Here is a 27,050-nt window from a genome sequence, read left to right as displayed (position 1 = left end):
ACGCAGCGGGAGTATCCCTCCAACTGTATTGTTTTCGTTACCTGTCCACAAGTTCGCGTCACACCCTAATAAATGTGGGTCAGTGGCGGTGAAGTCCACTACACGTTTCTCACAGGAACGCAATGTTTCCCACCTACAAGGGTGCAAATAACTGTAAATCTCTGCCAAACAGCCAGAACTCAAGTGGTACATTTTTCTATAACCTACCGTTCTAACAGAAGGCTAGGGGGCCCGCATCAAACTTTCATAGGAAGAAGTTAAAAGTGCCAACTTGCCCGGCTTGGACCAAGCGCTTGCAGTTTCAGGTTTGCTAGAGAATACCTAATTGCCCATACCTGAGCTTATGAATAGGACAAAGACCAGCTCCGCCTACCAGGGGCGGTTCCCAGACTCAGGTCTCACCTGTCACAAATACATAGCATGTTGGATGACAACCCTGGAAGTTCTCTGGAAGTAAAAAAGGGAAAAGGGTTCAGACTCCAACTGACAGAGGAGCTCCAAGGACAACGTCTTTACTTCAGTCACCTTGGCAGAGGAACTCCTCAGACGAAAACTGGCACAGGGGAAACAACCCAGAGCTACCTCCCCAGCTTCTCCAGTTGCAACAGAGGAAGATTTTGTTGTCTGTCTTTGGCTTCACCAAAACTACCACGGCAATATCCCACATGCCAAAGCAATGGAGGAATGTGGTTCTTTTGACAGCAACACACAGGGAACCAGCAGTCAGTGATGGGGAATAGAGGAAGCCTGGAAGCAAGAAGCAATCCTGGACTACAATAGGTACAAATACAGCTTGGATAACTTAGAGAGGATGTTGGCACCCCGAGTTGTTGAAGGAAAATAACTGATGAGCTCGGGCACATGCTGGTGACCTCAACAACTGCAAGACGGCCGTGTCCCCGATTCTCAGCCACTTCTGCCATTGATCTCAAGATACAGTAGACTGAACCAGTGTGAACCACACCACCAACAAAATGAGAAGAAGGTGCAAACGGCGCACCTCCAGGATTGGGACAGCAGCCCCTCGCACCAGGTGTAGAAAGTGTGCCTACAAAAACCACTCTACTGTAGTTAGCACATCTTGCTGCTAATGAGGATGCACACAGAAACACACACACTGAAATATACATTTTGATCACTAACACACCATGTGTGATTTTCTTTTAGGCCATTCACCGTTACTGGTACTGACCTGCAATGATGATAAAAAAATATATATATATTAGGTTTCATCATTCATATGCTAAAAAATGTGAACTTCATTGCTATTTCCCCCCCCAAAACGTGCTTATTTAAAAAATCAAGTCAATGAAAGTAGAAAAATGTTTTAATATATATTAATTTTATAGCATTTTGTAAACATAAACAGGGGGTGGCCATTTTTGGCCACGAACAAGCTGAGAGGGAGTGTTTTTGTTTTTCTGTCACTGCACAAAAAATAATAATGCATATATAATCACTCATACTTTTAATTATTGCTATGCATCTAACCTCCATCATGATTATGAAATAAGTCAGTTTGCATGTATTATTTAGAAAAAAAAATAGGGATTTTATGCTTTTATCCCTATGTAAATCATTATAATTATGTGATTTAACTGGTATTTAAAGGGTTAAAATTCTGAATTTGAATGAAATTTTGATTTTCATGAACAGCACTGATGCTAATTTAAAAAATCAAGTCAGTGAAAGTGGAAATGTTTCTTAATATATATTAATTTTATAGCATTTTGTAAACTAAACAAGGGTGGCCATTTTTGGCCATGAACAAGCTGAGAGGGAGTTTTTATGTTTTTGCTCTCCCTGCACAAAAATAATGCATCATAATCAATGTTGATGTGAATCAATTACATGTCCCAGACTTAACTATTAATAATACAAGAAATTCCAATAGCAGTGCAAATATATAAAATTGTGAGATTTGAGGTTGTCTTCCAGCTAGTGCAGTGGACAAACAAACTGGTGTTTAAAGGGTTAAAAATTTAAAAAGTAATAACTATTTTATATTTAGTTATATTTAAAAGAACTGAAGTTAGTTAAAAGCTTTATGCAGAAAAAATGGCAAAAAAACATAAAAATAATAAAGATTACAGACTTAATCTGTTGGTGGCCACTTTTGGCCATGAACAAGCTGAAAGGGTAGTGATTTTGAACAAACCCAGAGGGTTAATGCTCATAGAACAAGATTGTTACAATAAATTGTTCTAATGCCAACAGGAAAAAAATAATCAAGTAATAAAGTTGCATCTAAGAATCTATATTCTTTATTATTGATGCTCATCAGCGAAAGACATTACATGCTACTGGGAAACTTTAGACCCTCCCACTGTTAATGCAGAGAATTCAAAAGGATCTTCCAGAAATGGTGACCCTATTTTTCTTGAGTATTGATTGGTTGGTACCAGATTAGAACTTAACCTGCTCCAAAGCAGGTTAAGTTCATAACACAAGTTACCATGGTGCTTTACCCCGGTAAGAATTGAACCACCTTCTTAGTACCCAGATAACCCTGAAGTTACCTGGGTGAGCTGAAATCCTGCTTCCCATTATAGGCCTCAGTCATCTGGGCCCAATACATAAACAGTTTTTTCCTGTCTTGATCCTGTCATGGTTCCTGGTCCTCCTGGGCCAACTAGCCCATTCTTTCTGTTTTTCTCTCTCTATCTCCCTTGTCAGTGTGAATGCTTTGTCTTTCAGAGGCAAAGTGTGGTTGAGGTCTCCGTCCAGCTAATCACACACCTTAGCCTCATACCTAAATATGCACTCTCATGCAGCTGGGCGTATTTCATCCTAGCACAGATAATGGAAAGCATATAGAAATTGTGCTCCTCATCCCTCTCTCTGTTATTTCTATACCTTTTGAAGTAATTGGTGTTGATATAGTCATACCAGTTGAATGCAGTCACACAGGAAATGAGTTTCTTTTGGTCATTAGTGACTATGCAACCAGGCATCCTGAAGCCTATCCTTTTGAGAGAAGTCTTAGCTCAGCGAGTAGCTAAAGCAATGCTAAAGTTTTTCAGTCAGGTACAAATCTCCAGACAGATTCTGACAGATCAGAAAGAAAAATTTCTTAATAAACATGAATAGTTACTAATACTCTATTTTTCATACAATCAATGTCCAATCTTTAAAAAAATATTGTTCAACAGTTTTAACATAAACATGTCTGGATCTCCTCCATACCTGCTTCATGCTCTGGGGGACGGGGCTATGGCTCCCCACACTCCCTAGCAGATCGTTACATGGAGAAACCTTCTGAATACAAGCGTGCTGTTCCACACAGGTGTACACACAGGTGTTCACAGACACAAACTACACCTTTCTTGGCTGCTACCTCAAAGCACATTGTGCGCTGTCACAAATGTTCATTTCTCACATATCCATTGAGAAATGAACTTTTTTGCCAAACCAATTGGATGGAAAACTTCAACGCTTCATTAGACTTCATCCAGCCATCACTACTGGAATGTTGGGAGGCTGCTTTGCTCCATGTTGCCACTATCTTGGAGGTACAGAGCATCAAACACGAAGTGCCAAGTGCCAAGTCTTTTTATATTGGATGGATTTGAAAGCTTACCAAGTAGTTAAAAAAGAGAGGGGAGTTTGTCAGTCTTTTGTTTGGTATTTTTATCATTGTGAACTAACTTCTATATTTGTATAAAATCATTAGAAGTAGTAAATAGAATATCTTTGTCATGATAATAGATAAAAATATTGATTAATGTTAGTTGATTGATGCTTGAATGGTTTGTTCTGGGGAGGGGGCTTAAGCTTTAATATGTCTTTAACCTGGCAAGGTGGCACTGTAGGATTCAAGTTTTGACTCGTAAGGTTATTATCATTAATGAAAAACAACAAAATAACTAGAACTAAATAAACACTTTCGTTAACTCAAATAAATACAAACAGGGGTTTGTGAAAAAAGGAAAACTAACTGAAACTGTATTGAGCGTTCCTAAAACGAATTAAAATCAACAAAAATAATCTAGAAAATGTGCTTAGTTTTTTTTTTTAGTTCTTTTTTTTTGTGTGCATCAAACAATAGTCCACGGTTAATGTGAAGTCCACTTTCTATTTTTGTTTTTCTTGTTGTCCTGCATTATGCCAGCAGATGGCAAGTGCATCATCATGTCAGGAAAAGTTGGGAGAAAGTGCCTAAAGAGTCTAAATTGAGATTACTTTGAATATGACTGTTTTTCTTAGATAAAAAACAAGTGTCTTGTAGTGGAATGAGATAAAATATGTGGGACATTTCTAAAGGAAAAATCTCAGAAACCCTTAAGTCCATGTGAAAAGCTCGCACAAGTAGGTTAACCAAGCCAACCTTGAGAAGGTAAGGGAGCAAGCACAACCTTCATCCCAAGAACAGAAACTAACCCCAGGCAAGGCACCGTGATGCATCCCGAGACAACCCCACAAAAAACAGAGTGCTTTTTTTTTTTGTTTAACATTTTATTTATTTATTTTTTTAAATGCAGTGCTTCTAACAGCAACCCGATTGCTACTGCTCAATTCGTAGGAACATCACAAGCAAGCGGAGGCATTGAGGAATATGTTTATTGAGACTGGGATATCAACATAACTATGTGAGTCAATTGCCTTCAAAAAGTTCAAAAAACACTTCACTTGAATCAAAATTCACAACACTCGATGCTGCATGAATCAATGGTCTCATAGGGACTAACATTGATATTGCAAAGCAGAAATAAAAAGAACTAATAAAAGAGGCAAGAAAGCAAAGCCTTTGTGTAGCTGGCTGAAGCATAAGTGTGATGATTCTGGGTCTTTGACTCAGTGGTTTGTGTTTGTGGACTTCCTCCATTGTGCCTGTGGCTCTCTTACAGTTATGGATTAAGAAGTTACACAGTCAGTGATGTGGGGAGTTCCTTGGAGAGGTGGCAGAGATATTGTAAGTTGTTCAAGGACACAGAAACACACACACACACAAACACACACAAAACACAAAAAACACTTAAGGTCAAGGGGTTACAGAAACACAAAGAGGTCTACACAGAAAAAGAGATTATTCCAAGGCTGAGACTAACAACAAAACATGACATGAGAGTAGAGTTGGATGTCTCGAGACCGGTCTTGGTCTCGAGACCACTTTTACGTGGTCTTGGTCTCGTCTTGGTCTCGACGGACTTTTGTCTCGGTCTCGGTCTTGGTCTCGACGGACTTTTGTCTTGGTCTTGTCTTGGTCTCGACGGACTTTTGTCTTGGTCTCGGTCTTGGTCTCGCTGTTTCGGTCTTCCGTTCTCAAATCGACATAGTGTTCGGGAGATTTGGAGTCAACCACCAACGGAGCGAGGGGGTGGCTTACTGGGCTTAAGCCCGGGTCATTTTTTCAGAAGCATGGGGTCTTTTGGAGTGTAATTTGTTAGTTAGATGCCTGGCTGACAACTGTATAAAACAAAAACAACACACGAAGCGCAGAGCGCACCGTCGTAAATTCCCCCTAATTTTGGTATGATCCGAGCTCAGGCAGTAGGCGACTGAGCACAGCACGCATGTGAGCGAGGGGGGAGAAGCTGCTGCCTGCAAGTTTGCTGCAGACAGAGGAGAGCTTAAGTTTGACCAGGTACCAAAGCAAATCATTCGTACTGTACAAATAATGTAAATATGATGGTGTATCACAAAAGATTGATATCAAACTGATCAGTTGGTTGCGTTACTTACTCTTCGAGTGAATCAACAAATGGATAAATAAAAAGCCGAACGACAATGCTGATTTTTTTTAGAGAGTCTTAGCTTACATTTCATATTTTCAGTTCTTACCCTCCACGGCTAAACAAACTCTCTAAATCGGTTTCAATTGTGTACTGATGAACACAACAATGGACATAAGGAGCTTCTTTCAAAGAAAAAACTCAGGTAGATGTTATTTTATATATTATGCTTTGTATGTTGTTCAGTATATCTATGCAAAACAAGAGGAATTTGAATACACAGCAGTATATTCACAGCTGAAACCAGATATTTACACTTTAGGTAGAAAACATAAAAACTATTTTTTACTGTTAAACATCAATTTAGAGTAAACTTTTGTTTTAGATAAATAAATGTTGAAATATCTTTTGAATTATTTAAATGTCAGAATAAAAAGAGGGAGCTGTCTATTTTAATCACTTTCATCAAATTTAGGAGTACATATACAAATTTCCCACGTGTGGGACTAATAAAGGTTATCTTATCTTATCTTATCTTACACTAAGTTTATTGTTAATTAATAAGAAAACTCCAGACGATTCCATTCTGAGTTGACGAAGCTTCTGATAGGATAGTAGAGTCCATGTGAGTAAATTGGTGGCACACCTGTGGATGCATATAAGGCAAAACACAGAGCCTGTTTCTTTGACATGGAAAAATCAAGAGATGTCAACCAAAACACCAGGAAAAGAATTGTGGAGCTCCATAAGTGTGGCTCAATTTTGAATACAATTTGGTGCCATTTGCAATTAAGAAATACAGATAGTTTCTCTCTTTACTCTTAAAGTTAACAAATATGTTTTTATATTTATCAATCTAAAAAAAAAACAAACATTTAGTCTGATTTGATGTTACAATTAAATAAGTGTTTGTGTTTTTATCTGAAGAGTATGTAAATATCTGGTTTCAACTGTATATTTGATGATGTTGGTGTTTGGCTTGATTGTCAGCACAAAGAGGGAGAGAGAGGAGCAGAGAGGGAGAGAGAGGAACAGAGAGGGAGAGAGAGGGAGAGAGAGGGGCGAATGAGGACAGAACAGAGATGGAACAAGAGCAGGTGAGACACATGCTAGTCAAATGGTTGTTTGCCAAAACTCATCAGAACATGTATCTCGTACCTAGTGTTTCTTTTTAGATACCATTTGTTACTTTTCAAATTCTATATTTATTAAGTTATGCAGGCTTGTTTGCACAACAAGGCTAAATAATTATATAAACTTTTCAGAATCTAAATCGTGTACTTTGGTAGAATTAAAAAATAAGTGTAGTGCAGGTCTATGATGATTTTCAGTGCTACTATCATCTAGTTCTGATTCTGGTTCTGTCTTGGTTACTGTTGTAGTCCTGTTTTAATTCCGGATCAGTTCTGGGTCTGGTTGAATTGGGGTTTAGTCCCTGTGTCTTGATACAGGCCCGACTTTGTTCTGCCTTGCTGCTTAATTAAAAAAACTAGTTTAAGGTGTCCTGCATATGTATATAGAAGTAATATATATATATATATATATATATATATATATATATATATATATATATGAAGTCATTCTTTTTGAACAAAACTCAAAACAGAGCCTAATAATCTTTCAGTCATTTCTACCCTCACTTAATTTCCTTTCGCTGCTCAGCTCTCACACAGTGGCTCAGTTATGCTCCAATCCCTCCATATTGTGGCCAATCACATGCGAGGATATAGGATAATATCATTATGTGAAAAACAGAGAGGGTGAGAGACGCGACAGTCAAGTGGAGCATCTGTCTGTCCTCTCAGTAAGTGAGTGAGACAGTAGACAGCGGTGAGGAGGGCTGTGCGAAAGCAAAAACACATAAATATGCCTGACACCCGTAAACGAAGCAGCATCTGGCTGCAGTTTAAAGACTTTTTTTGTCTCGGTCTTGGTTTTGGTCTTGGTCTCGTCTCGACTTGGTCTCGGTCTTGGTCTCGTCTCAACTTGGTCTTGGTCTTGGTCTTGTCTTGGTCTCGATACCCTCTGGTCTTGGTCTTTGTCTTGGTCTCGATACCCTCTGGTCTTGGTCTTGTCTTGGTCTCGGATTAGGCGGTCTTGACTACAAGTCTACATGAGAGACAGAGAGAAGAAATAAGGCAGGCCAGCATGAGAGCACTCAGGGACAGTGACATAAAGCAATGAAAAAATAAATCCCCCACTCGCCCTTGCTAGGTTTATTATGAGAAAGAAGACAAATATGCTTCAGTTATGAGTTTTCACAATTTTATATCAAACGGTTAGAATTTTGAATTTTTTTCCATGGCACCATGGACTTCAGTCTCTCTGGTTCAGAGTGTCACTCTCAGCAAACACTTTTACTGCGGGCCACAGAAACAAAATGTTAACGTAGTTTGATGGGCTTTAAGTCTGGAGACTGTGCTGGCCACCCCGTGTTTTCAAGCTTACCTTCTTGTTCTTTTTCCCTGAAGTAGTCCTGGCATAGCTTGGACTTATGTTCTGGGTTATTACCTTCCTGTAGGATGAACCCCTGGCCAACTAGGCACATGCCAGAGGTATTGCATGGCGCTGCAGAATGCTGCAGTAGCTGTTTTGGTTCAGGGTGCCTCTCACTCTGTACAAGTCACGGACCCTGGATCCAGCAAAACAGGCCCAGCCCATCACACTTCCACCTCCATGTTTGACAGTTGAAGCCACACACTGTGGAACCATCCTTTCACATTTAAATTTTGCTTCATCAGTCCATAATAACATCTTCCAGTCCATGGCGGTGTTTCAGGCTGCTCTGTTGCAGACCAGGGAGCAAAATAAACAATGTGCAGACCGTCTTTGGACCCCTGAACCCTGTTATTAACCTGATCACAAAGTATGGCTCTCTATCAACTATGTTCCCTTACACACTGAATAATGCAAACTCTCATCTAACCTTATTAGACCTTTGAAATAGAGGCTCTGATCAACCCTGACACTGTGCAGCTGAATCTGTCACTCAATATGTGCATTCCAAGTGTTTTTCATGTATCTCAGTTAAAACTCACCATTTCCAGTCTCCTGACTTCATCTGACCTGCCCGGCTCATTGGCGGCCCCCCAGTGTACATCGTAAGGAGGACTGTGGACAAAAGAAGATTCCTGGAGTCCACAGGCAACTGCTCTGGACAAGGCCATGCTCTGGGCCTTTCACCGCCTCCACATTGATAAACATGGTTGCCAGCATGTTCCCGTTAGGAGAAGGGGGTTCCTTCATAGCCCACCAGTCCTCCTGTGTGTGTGTGTGTGTGTGTGCGCGTGTGCACATTAGTTAACCACACTTTACTTTTACTCCACCTTCTTCCCATGCATACCTGTGGTAATCAACCCACCTGTTTGTCACCTGGTGATCAGCTGGCTCCTTTGAATGCAGAGGGTTTTCTTTCAGTCTTAGACTGAGAACTTAGACAATGTAAAATAATCAGTGTGTTCTAACCCACTAAACGGTTTACACTGAATCAAAAATTTCAGTTTAAATGTAAACCCCAAGCTGGCCAGCTGTGGTGAGCTGGATGACGCTGGAAAGCAGCAGGACAGGAGCCCCTTCACCACTTCCAGCAGAAAGGTGGCACAATTCCCTGTAAAGTATAGGCTTTACAACACTGGTCATAATTTAGAATTTTATATGTTTTTATTGGCAAAAATATTCTTCACAATCACATAACACCCCAGATATTATATATCAATGCAGCCACAAATCCTTATCAATGTAATATAAAACCCCCAAAATTTAAAAATAATTCTCTGACTGGGGGGTCAGCCCGGAAATACCTATATCACCAGAAGCAAACCTATTTTATTAAGCATTGCATGAATGTTTTAAAGCTCTCTTAATCACAGTGTCTTGTTGCCTGCACTGGCATGATGGTATATATGGCCACACATGATTGTATCTGTCAAAGGTCTATTTGACCTTTGATAGGTCAAGGTCACCAAATTATTCAAGTTCACTGTTAGTAGTTATGCCTATGGTATCAATTTGAAAATTGTAAGTAACTTTTTTCTTGAGTTATAGCATGCACCAGATTTTCAGAAAAGAAATCTGCGAGTTTTAACAGATGCAACTTCCATCCATCCATCCATTCGCTTCCGCTTATCCTTTCCAGGGTCGCGGGGGGCGCTGGAGCCTATCCCAGCTGTCATAGGGCGAGAGGCGGGGTACACCCTGGACAGGTCGCCAGTCTGTCGCAGGGCCAACACACAGGGACAGACAACCATTCACGCTCACATTCACTCACACATTCACACCTAGTGACAATTTGGATTATCCAATTAACCTATCCCCTTAAACTGCAAGGGGACAGATGCAACTTATGGTATCAATTTGAAACTTGTAGATGACATCTTTATCAAATTGTTAAATTTGCAAGATTTTCCAAAAACTTGACCTCTGTCGCCAAGATCTGAACTTGTCCGAGACTTTCAGTAGACGCACCTATGGTATGAATTTCTAAATGCTACATCACGTCATTCTTGAGTTATTGTGTTCACAAAATTGGGTTGTCCATGCTGCAGTATCCATCAGTCTAGGCTGAGCAATAACAATCAAATTCAATGACCTAAAAGATTTTAATGTTTTTCTTTTATTAGTGTAAAAATGCACAGATTGTATATACGTATAAAAATAAAACAAGACAATGAGAGCAGTGATGAGCTAAAATATAACATGAGAATATAACAGTTGATATCAATTATACCCACACACATAATGCACTGTTAACTTGAGAACAGAGAAGATCAGGTAAAGTTGATAGTTACATGATAAGATGATTTCCTGATATTGTAGGGAGCATTTTGTTGTCATGGTTTGGGTCCACTTGTCTTCTTAGAGGCAAAGTTCATTCCAAATCATAACCACATTCTGATTTATCAGCTTTATGATGTGATGAGTAATATGAAAGTAGTCTCTTCGATGACATAAATGCACCATCCAAAGGAGATTATGGATTACTGAATGGATTGATTATTCCCACAGGTCTAAGTGCAACTGTTTTGCTTGATAGTAGCAACATTTCAAGGTGCAACATCTACTAAAATACTAAAACGAAATAAGGGTATCCTTTAATCTGTGAAATGATTATATTTCAACCAGGAAAAGCTGCACAAGCTGCATATCCCTCCAGACACACACATGCGCGCGCCACCACCCTTCACCACCACCATTTGCTCTTACAGGCTTCCCATGAAAATACTGAAAGCACAAGATTAATACACTATTTTGAAACTAAAAAAGGCCATTGGTTGTCCAGGAATTCATCTGCCATTTAATGATTTTCTCTTGTCACCTTAAAAACCAGTAGGTGGGTCACTATAGTGAATGCTCTACTGATTTGCCTTTAAGGCAGTAGATTGGCTGCTCCTGCTGTAGATGACCTTTTCAGAGCCAAAGACCTCACTCTTCTTTGAAAGACCTCCCTCTTGAACCAGCTGCTTGTTGCTGATAGTTGGCATGCCAACTGTCAGCACTTTCTTAGATCCTGAGACCCCTTCTGACAGTAGAGTACTTCCCTGAACAAGAAGACCCTGGCTCCCCTTTAGCACTTTCATTGACCCTGAAGGGGCCTTGCCTTTGACAACCATCATGGTCTGGGACCCAGACAAGCTCCCAGCTTGGATCAAGCCATCACTCCAACTATGGGTGTCACCATTCTCCACCAGCACCATTCCAGGGCCCTGGGCTTGTCCACTGGACATTAGTGTCTGTCCCTGAACAAATACTCCTTGGGCAGGTCCAGTCTGTGGGTTGTTAACCAGCACCATGCCTTGAAGGTTGGTGGTTGGCGCCTCAGCCAGCAGCACAGTGTTGTGGACCTGTGGCTGGACTACATAATGCATTGGCTGCAACACAGGAGTGGTGGTGTAGTACACAGGCTGCTGCTGCTGCATCAGGAGCATCTGGCCTTGATTTGCCAACCCTGCTTTCATTGTGTTTATCTCTTCCTTCACCTTGGCTGTACTTTCCTTTACAATTTCAGAATGCTCAGTTGTCTTCATGACCACACTCTGCTCCACTTTGGAGATGGCAGGCTCCAGTTTGGGTGGAGGGGAGAGCTTTTGTGCACTCATCGAACTTGATACTGAGGTTTGAGTATTGATGTAGGCATTAGGGGTAGGGGGTAGCACTTGTTTGTCATCACAAGAAATTGTCTTGCCTCTGCACACCTCTGCGAGAGTCTTGAACTTTGGTCCGAGGTCATCGAGAAACTGAAGGTCATTGTCTGACTCCAAAATGCTGCTGCAGCCTACTGAGCCAGCAGAGGACCCTTGGCCCTCATAGTCATACACCAACAAACCGTCCTTCACGCCAAGGTTGTCATCTCCACTGGCTGTCTTCTGTATTTAAAAAAAAAAAAAAAAAAAAAAATCAGTACATTTTCAAAATAACGAAAGACATATTTATTGACGACAATGACAGCCAATAAAAAGTGAATAATATCCACATAAACATTATTAGTTGCAACATTAACACATGTGTTCACATAACATCATAAGTAAAGCTACTACATATCATGTTTAGTGTTAAAACTTTCCATTTAATTGGATTTAGTTGTCCATTTAGTTGTCAGCTAATTTCTCACCTGAGAGTAATACTGTGCCAGGAAGTAATGTGGCAGGGCCATGCTATCAAAAAGTCCACCTTGACTTGATTCTCTGGTGTTAAACTCAGAATGGAAATCAGTGAAACCCCTCATTTCTTGTCCGTAGTCAGTTGAAAAACCATCTTGATAGGTGCCCCATTTCATCCCATTAATGTTAGTGAGAGATGCCTCGTAATCCAAAAAACTTCCCGCTGGTGCTGCTACATTTTTAACTGTGCCAGTAGTCACAAGGAGGGGATTCCTATCCACTTCTTGGAGTGAATTCACTAGAGGCACTTCCTATAAAAGTCATACAATTGTTAGAACAGTGAACAGTTTAAAAATCACTTTGATGGAGCTTTCACAAAGACATCATCATCGATGCCGAGATTATTCTGGTTTTCAGGACTTAAGGTAGTTGCAGTCTCACCGTATTTTCTCCCGGCCCTTCGGTGCAGTAGTTAATAAGGTGTGACTTGGTCTCACAGTCAGGCATGTCACTAAAGAGGTCTGGAAACTGTTTAGTGGATCCACATAGGCAGAAGAACAATAGCAGAGGAATGACTGTAAAAAAAAAAAAAAATGTTTTATTTCAAGTTAAAGCTACAAATGTGGTGTGAGGTCCAAAGAAGGAGCAACAGTTTTTCAAAAATGTGTAAAATCCCTAAAATATATGTAATTACTAGCGATTCCTTAAAGCTTTGGTAAGCTTTGGGGGATTTTAAATTGTTACACAAAGCTAATCTGTTTAATTTTTGTAGTTATTGCTAGCAAGTGTAGAATAGTTTGGTCTGTAATTACTTTTGGCTATGTATTTCCTATTGGGAGAGACACAGGGTTTATTAGGTAAACCCTGCTAGTACCAGTTTATGCCTCTTCCTCACCTGCCTTTATTCTCCATAGATTCCCCATAGATGGTGTTGTGATGTGATTGGCTTATTATATATTTATATAATTAAAAGCTGACCAAGTCTACCGATAAAGTAGTCAGTACCTACCTATAAAGATTTATTTAAGTTTTTAGGTAAGAGAGTTACATTTTGGTATGGTTCGGGTATCAGTATATTGATTTCATTGTCCTTTTTTATCTGATCAAAATTCTAAAATAAAATAATCACATAATGCTTACTTAAGAGCAGTAGTAGGCCCGCTAGTATTAGCCCAATGGCCGCAGGTCCTAATGATGTTGTTTTGCTAGCATGACCATTGCTGCCTCGCTTTCCACACACAACTCCATCCTCGCAGGTGCAAACTTGGACCCTCATTCTCTGAGGTTCAGGGCAGGCGTGTCCCTGCTGATCCTTCACCACAAATTCCACTTCATAAACACCAGGCCAAAAAGCCTCCTGAGACCGCAAGATAGCTGCAGTGTCTGTCAGAAACCAGAAAAATGTGATGTAATGCATTACTCATAGATTTACTCTTAGTGTGTATATGACAGATTGTAATCCACATTTTTATCTCAAAATAAAATAGTTTTCTTTATTTAACTACTATATCTAAAAAAATAATAACCCCAACAAAAACAAACATACAAAAAAAACGGAAATCATCATCTCACCATTTAGATGCTCCATGTTCCATTTCCCTTTTGTGTTTTCTGGGATGATCTCAAACTGAAAAGGGGGGCCATTAGGATATGCGTCTTTATCATTAGCATTCACAATTACAGCATTTGCTGTGGTGCACAGAGTCTGGAAGTTGCTGGTCAGGGTGGGGCAGTGGTCATTAGAATCTTCCACTTGGATGGCTATCGTACCAGTGGCTGTTTTGCCAGGCATGTCTGTGGTGTAAAACCAGAAACAAACATATATAATCCAGTATTTTCTTTTCTTTTTTTTTTTTTGCTTTGATATTTCTCCAGAGTGTTCAACATTCATGCTGTACCATCTGAAATGCAGAGTATTTTGGCAGTATATGTCCCATTGACCAGGTATGGAGATTCCCTGTCAGGCATCTTGTTCAGTTTGATCTCAGCTGTCTCCGGGTCAATAGTTAGCCAGTTGTCAGGGTCTGAGCCTTTGGCATATCTACAGCAGAAATAGACCAGTTATTAGCATCACTATTATTGTGCACAGAAAGAGAAGCTGACACATGTGTATGTGGACTGACTTGACTGCTTTAGCTGGTTGTCCAGTATCCCCATCCACTGCAGGGTAGCTTGCAATAACATTTTTAATGTTAAAGGATTTCCCTCCCTCTGAGACGGGAATAGCTTTGACTTTAGGATTGAAACGTGGCCCCTCAGGCTGGTTCTTCACATTGATTTTGATAGGATAAGTTTTAAATCTTCCACCGCTTCCGCCACTTGCTCCACTGGCTCCACTGGCACCACTGGCACCACCTCCACCTCCACCACCTCCACCTCCACCACCACCGCCTCCACCACTACCACCACCACCGCCTCCACCACTTGTTCCAAATGCTGCACTTGCTGCACTGCCTCCACTTCCAACTAATGGATTCTTGTTCCTGACGGCTAAGCCTAGTTCAAGGTTCTTTACATCCTCATAATCCACAGCCTGTAAATGACAGATACAAGAACATATCTTTTAGCTCAAAAAATAATTAAAATGATTGATGACACATAAGAAACAGTACAGTGTTTTATATGCATTTATAATTGGAGTGTTGCTATTGTTGTTACATTTTTGCTTATTATAAAACAAAAGGTATTATGGATTTTATATAAACTAACCTGCAAAGTTATGCTCCTGTGCTATGTGTTATGAATGTACTGAAAAAAGTAGTTAAAGTAATGGGCAGTAGTCATATAGCAATGCCCAGTAAACCTCATACAGTGGTAATAGTTTTGTCTTCCAGCCAAGTACTACAGGGTAGTACTACAGGGACTTGACGCAAGCTGAATAAGCAAGTCAATGACAGCTTAAAATATGTAAGGCAAAAATTAACGACTCCGGGCTTTAATAGATAAGAGACACTTATCAAATTTTGGAATACTTTCAGTCTAAGTTCTCATTGTAGGGTGTAATGCGTTCCAAAGTAACAGATTATTGTAATGACATTAAGTAACTCTGTAACAAAGTAATGAAATGTGTTATTGTACTAAATTCAATAATTTGATTAAAATTTAATTACAGCTACAGTTATGCTGTTGCTTGCATTACAGAGGTGCATCAGTTATCTGAATGACAGTTAGATAGAACAAAAAAAACCAAAACAAAACAAAAACAAAGCTGAAAAAAACAAACCAAAAAAACCCCAGAATATCTTTTGCTTCCTGTGTATTTATGAACTTTGGACATTACTCTTATTTTTATTGCCTGAAACAATAAGAGCACAATAGTAATGTACAAACTGCATCTAGGACAGAAACAACTACATTACATTCCTAATACAACGTTTTCTTTTTGCAAGCATCTCCACAGACAGTATACTAAAACAAAGCTAACAAAGAATCCTGAGTGATGTTAAAGCATAACATATGCTGACCCCAGGTCAGGTTGATCTTCAGCAGGTAACAAAAGAAGTGATTATTACATGTTTATGTTTCTAAAGTAGAATCACTGTGGCATTCACTTTAATGTGTCTTTGGGGTGACATTCAGCTTTGCAATTTGTTGTCATTTTTGTGTTCATATGAGACAACAAAAGAAGCAAAGTATGTGTCCTCATTAGGATACATATTTGTGTCAATGTGTGGCACTCTAGCCTCTGGTTTATATTATCAGCTCAGATAGTTATGTTTTTTATTAGTAGGTTTATATAACATAATTATTAGGTAATTGCACGGAAATACATTTCAGTATATGTTACAGAGTAACGCAAGTAATGTAACAAGTTGGGTTATGAAGTAACATGCTGCATTACTTTAAAAAAAGGTAACAGTAATGTGTAATACATGATTTCTTTTTAGAGTTATGACCCCAACACTGGTCCCCATCTACTAGCCAGATTAGGATTTGCAAAATTCAAAGCAAAATGTTGTTTTCTTATATACAGTTTAAATTTTAAAAATTGAATAACTAATCATATACTAAAGCCACTTAAATCTCCTCATTTTTCCAAATTTGATAGAGCAGAACACAACAATGGTTCATTTTAATCATTAAGCATTAAAATTCTAATCAATGACTGTGACTGACTCAACTTTTATAATTGTTGCACAGTCCTGTTGCAGAGATTGATTTTGGGAAGTGTTTTCTGTGTTTCTCAATAAAGGGTTTTATTTAACTTGAATTATTGAATCATTTTCTTTATGTAGTCAACAAGAGCTCATATTCCCCTAAGAGAAGCAGCAGTATTGAGAATAGTGGATATATTAGTAGGTGGTGCTTAGGAAACACAAGGTTTTTGTCTTGTTCAGTGAAGGGGCTTTGTTCCACATAGCCCTCCAAGTTATGCATGTGCAATAAATGCAATATCGACTAGATGAGTCCCTAAAGCTGATTAACTGAAAACTTAATCAGTTAATCAGTATAGTGAGACACACAGGGCACCTTTAGTGTGGGGAAATGTGGGTATTTTTTTGTCAAACATTGATTATTGACTAGAATGTTTAATTTTATTTTTTTAAAACAATTAAAAACTTAAAAAGAGGTTTTTTTGGCGCTTATTTAAAATATTCTGCTAATAATTTTAACCCTGGTTCCTCTGTCTTCTTTAGGGCTTCCTGGTGGCAGCCAGTGTGCCCCTAGGGGTAGGCAGGGTGAGTTGGGGTGAGTAGTATTTTTAATAGCAATTCACACTTCACTTTCATTTTCTAACTAAATTACTAAAGGAGCAGTGCATTTGTCTCTTTGTTATTTGATTTAATTTTTATGTTTAATCATATGTATAATCAAGGTTGTAACAGTGTTTCTTTAAAATTAAATTAGTGTCCATCTCTCTGCAGGTTCACATTTAATTTAGTCTAATGTCCACGGGTTCATTTAAACCAAAGTAAAACAAATCTTCATATATGTGAATAGCACTCTTGTGAATGGCAGCATAGTCAACTATAGGAAACAATCATCATCATGCAGTGATCAAGGTTCTGATCCTTACCTCATTCATAAGAGGGCCAGTTGCCACAAAGTTTGACTTTGCACTTGCCAGATAGTAAAAAAGCAGAGTAACAGCACATAATTTCTTCCCAATTAAAAAGACTGTACCTTGTCAAGCATTAAGATGCCTTCATTGGTGTTGGGGTCTGTTTTAATGCTGAAATACCCAGCCTCATTGCCTTTGACAATGTCAAACACAGCTTCCCAGTTGTCTGTGCCTTGTAGATCCATGTCCTCTGCTTTGATTCTCATTACCTCCACACCTTGTGTGTTCTCCTCAATGCTTCCTTCATACTGTAAGTGAAACACATAACATGAAATTAGAGTTCAGCTGTGTGCATGTGTCTTCACTCTACACTAATCTCCTCCTGTGTATATACTGTCTGCATCACTCTGTTCTTGGTCACGTCCTCACTCATGTTGAGCCTCTGTCAGTCTGTTCTGTCAGTCCTATCCTGCACATTACTTGTTTTCAGTGCCATTTGAAATAACTTTTTGATCTCAGCCAATAAAAACAGTTATTTCACTCACTGACATGCAAATCAATTCATAAATCTAAGTAATGTTCTTTTTTTCTGGATTTTTGGTTGATATTTTGTCTCTCCCATTAAAATGAAACCACCATAAAAAATAGATACTTTTCAGTTCTTTCTAAGATAGGAAACTCACAAATTCAGCAGGGGGTGAAATAAGTATTTCCCCTACTAGATATGTTAATATAGAGGAATGTAAGGAAGAAAGGTACCTGCTCTTTTTCCAGTGTGGGAGAATTATCATTCACATCAAGGACATTTATGATAATAGTGGTAGTTCCAGTGTTTCCACGGGGGTCACCATTTAGATCTTGACCTTGTATCGTCAGAATGTACTTACTACATGTCTGAAATTAAAAGACATCAAAATAGTCATTGAACAAATAGGTTTGTACAATAATGCAGTTAGAACAGAGAATTGGGATGTTATCAATATGTTTCATCATTTTTGTCATAGGATCTAACTGAATGGTATATTTTCAAACTGTGTAAAAAAAAAATAAAGAAAATGAGTATAAAAAATAGAGTTTAGCTAGCAAAGAGGATGTTGTTGGCAATTTTCCTGTGCAACCAAAGGAAAATAATCAGTGTTATCTTGTAATTACTTTTCTAAAATTGGTTAAATGATTGCAATTTCATTAACACAAGCACAATAGAGAATATTGTTGATGAAATGGTCAAAAAGTTAAAAGATTTGTTAAATAGGGTAAGATGGACTTCACTGTATCCTGAATATTTGTGCTTGGATGTTTGTTTGTTTACCCCAGTAAGCTCGTTCAATAATAATAATGGCTCTAAAGGCCCATTCTGAGGACACAGAGACCGAGGAATGCATGCAACAGGTCATCGAAAAACAAAATAAAAAACAAGCTCAATTGTATTGAGGGCTGTGGTTTACTGTTCCACCTGCCCCTTCAGCTGTCACTGATCTCTATATGCTCCAGTGTATCATCAATATGTTTTTTTTCTGATAAATAGGAAGGTTTTTTTTCTCTCTATTTAAAATGTCCTTACGATTAATATCTCACCACTATCCCGTGTTATTAAAGAACTTTCTTGAATCACATAGCCAAACATACAGTCTAAACTGAACACTGTTAGTATAGTTCATACCTCTCTGTCCAGAACAGGCCTTTTAACAAAGATGGATCCATTTTGTCTGTCTATGTAGAACACATCTTGCGCTGGATTCTGAGCTATGATGCTATAAGCAATCTGAGAATTGACATTTCCTGGTTCATCAGCATCAAATGCATCGACTGTCGTAACAAAGGTACCTGTAGCATTAAATGAAAAAAGTCACAAAACTTAATTTCACGTTCATTGACACTGTACATAAGAAAAACAGACATGTGGATCGTCATATTGATATTGTTCAGTGTCTTGCTCTGGTTTTAAAACAATGATACAAACTTGTTAAGAAGAGCTCCTAACTGTTGTGTGCCATTGTAGTCTCAGTTTAAGTAGGTTATTATGCTATTTACATAATGGTTACAAATGTTTACAGAAAATTGTTATTTACAAGGTTAGACAATAAATAAATATATAAATAAATAAATAATAATAGTGAAATAACATGAACTACAGAACGCAGGCTGTCTGTAACCTCCAGCAGCTCATTGGAAAGAGTTTACCAATTTGATCACTTTTACACAAACACTATTACAAAATCAAAATCCTTTCTTTAATTTATAATTCAATCATTTAGTTTTACACCGCTCACTACTATTACAAATTTGAATGAGATTCACACAACTGACCTTTAGGACTGAGTTCATCCACGTCAGCAGGATCAACATCTGGAAATACTGGAGAGTTGTCATTCTCATCTACAACCTTGATTCGTAAGTCAATTTTTTTTTCTGCAATTGTGCCATCATTGAACGTAGCAACACCAGACAACTGAAAGAGTAGTAGATAAAAATGTAACCATTGTTGTTCGTTATTTAGCTTGACATAAACTACAACACCTTGCAGTTTGCATTTACCACCAGTAAAGGTGTATTTTACAAGCTTAGGTGACAAAGGTTAGTGAAACCAATGTATCAGAGCAAATACTATATATTACAGTGAGCAACGGAAAAAATATCTTTATAGAACATTATATTATCATGGTAAAGTTGGTCTTTCTTCTTTTCTATAAAATGCCATCACTTCATCTTTCTTTACACTATGTCACTACTATGACTGAAAATGGTATCCTGTAACCTTTAACATGTTTCTAATTGGCCACTGATGTAGTCGACAGCTGTGGTCACACGTTCACATACATTCATCATAGGCATGAATGCCAAGGTAGTTTGGAACTTTTAATTATTTCTTTTAACTGGTCCAAATTATATATACAGGCTTTTAAGCACAGTCCACAAATTTTCAGAAATCAGTGGCCTTTTGGAAGACCCAGGTGCGCCCAAGCTTCATTCTTACTGATGATTTGAAGTGAAAATGAAGAATTTGACGTTAGTTTTTCTTCTTTATTATTCCATTCAATGTATCAGCAGCACTGGGAGCAAATAGTTCCAGAACATGGTGCTACCACCACCATGCTCACCATGATTGCACAGCCGAAATGCCGTACAATCATTTGGAAAATTATTAGTCTGTTTTTACCTGGTTAAATAAAAATCTAATTTCCAAGAGATACCTGGCATCATGGCAGCAAAAGTCAAAAATACATGTAACACATAAGTACATAAAAAGAAGAGTTCAAAGAAATGACCCAAAATTGCCATGACATTCATTCTGATGATGAGCATTTGCAAACGTCCACCACAGCTGTAGATAATTCTTAAACTATGTAGAATAAAGCACCGTATGAATGTATTGCTTAATGTTTTTTATAGTCTGAGGTGATCATTAAGACTAGGAAAGGGGTATATAAATGGCAGTCCATTTTCAATTATCTTAATATTTAATGTATTTAGGACAGCTGTTGAATCTTATTCAGTACCAATGAAGAACTACAGGAGGACTCACGTTGTAAGTATCGATCTCTTCCCTGTCAAGCAGTTTAGTGACACTAACATCACCAGTATTGGGGTCAACCACAAAGACATGGAAAGGATATTTGTTTGCCCCAACACCTTCCAGGGAGTAGCGAAGATTTGAGCCAACTTGAAAATCGGATCGAATCTGAAACACAAGGTGGACGACTTCATTATTTCACCACATATGCACCAACAAAACAAGAGCACTAGTAATTCAATCTAGTGACAAGTGTCACCAGGTCTATGAAATGATTATTTCTGTCAAACAAATTTAAATATTAAACACAGATAACGCATGTAAACACAAAATGCAGTTTCTAAATGGTGTTTATTATTAAGGGGGTAAAAAATCCAAACCTAAATGTCCCTGTGTGAAAAAGTGATTGTCCTCTAAAGCTAATAACTGGCTGTGCTTCCCTTAGCAGCAACAACTGCAACCAAGCTTCTGAAAACTGGGAACAAAAATGGTGACTAAGTTAAGAGATAACTCTATAACAACTGTCACATAATTGAAGTTGTCTATTTCATTAAATAATTTGTTTTTAACATGAATTCTTATTATGTGTGAAACTGATTTATTCTTATTCTTACAGCTGGTGGTGTTAAATTGTCAAATAATAAAACATTTTTTAAACAGTATGCTAATCATCAGAATCAAAATATTTCGATACAAAAAGGAAACTAGGGGGTCACAGGTGCTCCAAGACAGTAAGAACAGTAACTAACTAAACTAAATTAAATAATACAAAAAAGAAATTAAAGAAAATAAGAAAGAGAGGTTAAAGCATCCACAACTAAAGCAGGCTGCATGACGGTTGACACATGCACACTAATTATAGGTAATAAGTTTATTACAATTCTTCAGTGTTCTCTTCTATATTTTTGGTTGCATAACTTTCAAATAATACTCTGAATGCATTTAAAATCACTGTCAGCAAGCAAGAAAATAACGGGGGGTTAAAGATCCCTTCATAAACAATAAGATAGTCTTTATATTTCATGAAAGCCCTCTTACAATTGGCACACCCAGATCCAATAGGATCCCTATTTTGACCCAGCACCTAGGAATGCTAATGCTATTCTTCAGAGAACTGATTGCCCAGTGGTTTCTTACAGTCAACGCCTTATCTATGACATAAAATGTTTCAGAAAAGTTTAGGCGATACCTGAAGAAAAACCATCTTGGTCGCACTAAAAAGTCATGGTTAAACATTAAGTTACTTCACTAAGGCAACACTCACATATATGATTTATGTCAGCACTTGATGACAGCCTGATACATGGGTATGTTTTGCTTATGACAGGCGTTTATGCTTAATAATCAGCAGACAAAATTAAAGTAAAAAGTATCAGTGACTTACCTTAGCAATCGACTTCTCTTTAGTGTAATCGAAATTTTCTTTAAGAGGTTTTGGAGGAAGAACCCATTCTCTTCTTTTTCTTACCAAACTGTCTCCAGAGTTGTGACTCTCTACAGCAAGAGCTTGGAGCTATAACACAACAGATGTTATTATGTCAGCATGATGGCTTATTTAACTGAAAATCTACATACAATTAAATGGTGCTAAATGGTGTTAAATATCCTTACATGGGAGATCTTGGAAAAAATATTTAAAAACAAAAAAACTTCAATGTTCTTACATAATAGCTTTTAGAAATTTAAGGCCACCAATATGTTTCAAAGGAGTTAACTGAACATGACTGTCATGGTCCTGTGTCTGTGACCCAGCGTTTATGTTTTGGGCATTTTTGACCTTGTTTACTTTTATTGTAGTGATCTGTGATTCTAGTTTGCTGGTGCTTCCTAGCTTCCTTATGATTTTCTAGTTCTTAGTTTCTTGTTCGTTTAGTCTCGTCCTTTTTGTGTCATAGCTGTCTGTCTCATGTGTTCCACCCAGCTCGTCACGCCTCCCTCACTTTCAGTCTCTGTGTTGTGTTTCCTGTTTTATTTTGTCTGGTTCTTTCTGATTGGTTCCTCGTTCCACAGCTGCCTCCACTTCCCTGATCATTCTCCTGTGTATTTACTGTGTGAATTTCCCTTTGTCCCTCGTCAGATCATCTATTCATCTCCTCTCATGTTTCAGGTCTCAGGTTTCACGTTCTTTGTTCAATCGTTTAGTTTTGCCCCGGTTAGTTTTTGTTAGTTCTTCATTTGGGTCCACTCTCTTTCCACTTCACACGATCGGCCACTGCAGACCGTGACAATAACATTTAGGGCAAAATTAGAGTTCTAACTAATCAAATCAATATTTAGTATGATCACCTTTAGTTTTTAACTTTCTTGGGCAAACTTTCTTGTAATTTAAGTAGTTTTCAAGAACAATGCTTGTCTCTTTTGCCTGCTAGCTGCCTTTTGTCTCATTCTCTGTTAAGATGGTGTTGAAGTCTCTAACCTCTTAATACCTAGTTTGACATATTTCAAAAGTTCAAGAGTTTCAAAACTTCTACATTATCAGTTTGATTTTTTCCCCCCTGAAAAACCTAAACAAGTGGCACAATACACTTTAAGTAATTTTAAAAAATGCCAGATGTAGCAAATACAATACAAATTAAAAGTCATATATGGAAGTTAAAGTCTTATTAATTTTTAAACAGATTTGTCAAATGGTTCAATAAACTCGCAATTTTCCAAAAAAGTCAACTTTTCTGGCAATTATTTCATCATTTACTGTGGGTTTTTCTATCCAGTATCATATTTTTTTTTATCATATTTTCTATCCAGTATCATATATAATATATTATATTGTATCATTTTAGTGTACTGTCAGTACACTAAAATGATACAATATAACTGTCACACAGAAAAGTGAAGCCATTCAGATGGTCCTGGCTTTACTTCTGCTCTGTTTTCATAATTCCATCAATTTTGACAAGAGCTTCCACCATGTTTAACCATGGCTGTAGACACTCACTGTTCTACTTCTGTCCTGACCTCCTCTGTACGTACAAAGATTTAAGACAGAATTTTCAAATGTGGATCCATCATTCCATGACCTGTTAACACTGATATTTACTTAATTCCTTGTGTAACTTGGAATACCTCAGCCTTTTCTCCCTGTTTTCCTATTTTAAGAATGACTTGTTAACAGCCACCCTTCCACTAGGACCATTTCTGAAAAGGCTTCAGTGAGCAATAGATAGACCAAATGGAGTGTGAGATTCGTCTCCTAAGCCTTGCGTCAGTTTTTTCTTGAGTTTTTCCTACTTCTTTAGACATAGCTTTAAGATGCTGTCCATGTACTGCACATATTTTTTTAGGCTGGCTACATTATTTTTTGTCCTTCACTTTTCTAGCTCCTCAAATGTGTTAGTGACATACTACTGATATATATGCCAGCACTCTTAGGACCCAGTTTTATATTGATATAGTTTATTTTTGTTCTCACGTTTACACAGACTTGTTCTTTATTAGTCAGGATATACGTTAGAAAGCCTTGCACAAAAAAACTGTTTGTCTTTGAAAACATATAGAGGACTTCTGCCTTGTTTTAATCATCCTAATATGAATGATGCATCACTTCAAATTGCAGTCTTGGATTACAGAATCTGTCCTCGCTTGTTTTTGTGGCTTTAAAAAGTTACATTATAAAAACATTCTAAATTCCTTTTTTTTTATTGCTACTGATACACAGTAATTCACAATAATTATCACTGGTTCATATTCACAGATTAAATAAAAGTGGCATTGGGTCATGTTCCTTTCTAACCTTATTGATGTCTCTAACTGAAATAAATAAATAAATAAATAAATGTTTTTAAAAATTGCTACTTTTGCTGGAACCCCATTGATAACTATAGGGAAAATCAACCTCATACCTTGTGACATGCGTTCGTTGTCACAAAGTATGTTGATGACAAATTACTTTTTGTTACAATTAATTGCCAAAGAATGTAAGGATCGTCATTTTGAGTCAGCACCTTAAGCTTTGAGCTAATGAGTTTATAAAAAGATGATCAGTGAAAAAGTTTTAATTTTTATTTGACTTACAGAAAGAGAGAGAGAGCGCGAACTCACTGCCACCATGATGATGATTATACAGGTTTGTGAGCTGTAGCCTAAATACTGTATTTTATCAACATCAAGCTGTGCCAAACTGTGGTGACTGAATTTGGCTTCTATACCCTGTTTCCTATACAGCTTCACTCTGATTGCATGTTTATGTACACTCACTGTTCACCCCTCTGTTACGGACTCTCTAGCCTTAACTGGATGTGGGTTATGTCCTCCAATACTGTGTACAATCGAGATTATTAAGGATTACTAACTTCACCATTTTTATATCTTTACCACTAAAGGTGTATCACTTGTATTGCCTCCGATATGTGCTATTATGCACAATTAACAATATGAGTGTAATTCTAAACATTAAAGTAATAAAAAGTTTCATTACTTTTGTTATAATTTTGCAAATTACTTTCTAGATGTTTTTGAATAGATAACACAAATGGTTAAACAGAGAGACAGACAAGGAAACCTGAACAGACATCGAAAAGATAATGAAACCAAAACGAGAAAAAAAACATTTTAAGTGTATCTGATATTTGTGTGTTTGTGTTGCTCCTGTAATATGAAAATAATGCTAGTTCAGGCTCATCATTGCATTTTATGTTATTAATGTTGGTTTACTAGTGATAGTTTTTAAAAACGATATCGTCATTATAGTACTGGTCCAGGATCAGCATCACAACTGACCAATGGCAGTAAATAATAGAAACAACACCAGCACACTTCATCGCATACACCCCTGTATGTCATACCTCTCATTAATCTAAATGGAAAGCAGCTGAAAGTAACTTTAATATAAATGGCACAACCTTTACATTTTTGAATCTAATTTTTTGAAATTAGAATCACCAGTTAATCTAACATAAGTAGGTAAACAGCTTTCTAGCTGGTAAATTATTGGCATCACAGGAGAAACACACCCAATCACTCCATCTAGAGAAAAATTTCACATGGAATACTTCAAGCTTCCAGAGAAGGGAGTGCCTTCACAATTCTAAATAGAAGATGCACAGCCAAGTATGCAATGACAGCTAAACATTTTCAGTTACACTTAGTTATAACTACTATCAGTGAGTTGGATGAGAAAATGATGTCGTGTTTCTATATAATAGCAACAGCTCATTTGCTGAAACATCTTCCAGAATTCAGATAACAGAAAATAAACAAAGACATTTCAAAACCAGTTTGGTTAAGTGGTGAAATATCTTTTTCTTTTTTGTTTTCTTCTTCTTTACTTTTTAAATTAAAAAAAAAGCACTGAACTCACCGCAAACACCAACAACACAAACACAGGAAAAGAAGCCCGAGTCATGATCGGGGAAAACTCCAAACGAATGTTATCCGATCAAGTGAATTCTGGAGGCTATGCTTCCTGAATGTGACAGTTGGAACGAGATGAGGTGGCTTATCACAGAGCGTATCAAGGAGGAGGGACTCTTTCTTCCTCTCTCTATCTCAAATAGACAAAGACACACACCCCACACAGTATCAAATTCAAGAGGAACATAGATAGTCGATCTTTAACATGACTGTTCGTGTAAAGATGCCTGTTTAGGTATGTGAAGTGAGGGCAAAGCCAGGGCCTTGTAATATGAAGCATGTTTACCATACCCAAGCTAACTTTAATGCCAGCTTTATCTGGATTCATTTACCACAACATCAGCAATCAATGGTTACATGTAGCTGGATAACAACATGCTAAGTTAACCCAGGTTTTATTGTAAGCATTTACATGACAGTTGGCATTGGCAGCATGTGGCCATTCACAACTATAAATAAGTGTTGTGCCAGCAGAGCAACTGATTTTACAAGGGCAGATAAAACTTTGTAGCCATATAAAGGTCTGTAATAAATAATAAAATTATTAATAATAAAAATGTTGGACAGTAGTTTAGTAATAAAAGCCTTTTCAAATGTTTGTGTGCTTTGGTCAAGAACGGAAAAGAGCTACTATTTTTGGCCTATGTGTAAGTTAACAGACTTCAATATGACACTGATATAGGCGACACCTTCATAACATATACCTATCATAGGTTTGAGGGATCTTTCAGCAATGATGGCACTTTTTTCCAAAGAGATCAATAGATGTAATTCTGTACCTGCTGATTGTTGATCTGAAACTTCACCTGCTCTGGAGCAGGTGAAGTTTGAGAAGGAGACTGCGACACTGAACGGAGGGAGACAGACAAAAAGGGCGAGACAAACAAACCTAAAGACAAGAGTGACTTAACTGCGAGATG

General features: G+C 37.8%; 1 protein-coding gene across 1 annotated transcript; it reads right to left on the bottom strand.

Annotated features, from left to right (window-relative positions):
- Positions 1-9,310: 9,310 nt before the first annotated feature.
- LOC116313792 (desmoglein-2-like) lies at positions 9,311-26,202 on the bottom strand. The gene is made up of 14 exons (XM_039601231.1): positions 26,078-26,202; positions 22,166-22,294; positions 20,794-20,949; positions 19,578-19,719; positions 18,931-19,094; positions 18,030-18,164; positions 17,393-17,578; positions 14,392-14,801; positions 14,167-14,309; positions 13,841-14,062; positions 13,409-13,651; positions 12,710-12,843; positions 12,280-12,579; positions 9,311-12,034 (listed from the first exon to the last, which is right to left on the bottom strand). Exons 1-14 carry the CDS (start codon positions 26,120-26,122, stop codon positions 11,024-11,026), a joined length of 3,420 nt encoding a protein of 1,139 aa, XP_039457165.1. The 5' UTR covers positions 26,123-26,202; the 3' UTR covers positions 9,311-11,023.
- Positions 26,203-27,050: the final 848 nt, after the last annotated feature.

The sequence above is a fragment of the Oreochromis aureus genome, linkage group 17 (genome assembly GCF_013358895.1).
Source record: "Oreochromis aureus strain Israel breed Guangdong linkage group 17, ZZ_aureus, whole genome shotgun sequence".
NCBI lineage: Eukaryota > Metazoa > Chordata > Actinopteri > Cichliformes > Cichlidae > Oreochromis > Oreochromis aureus.
This window is presented reverse-complemented; position numbering and strand designations above follow the sequence as displayed.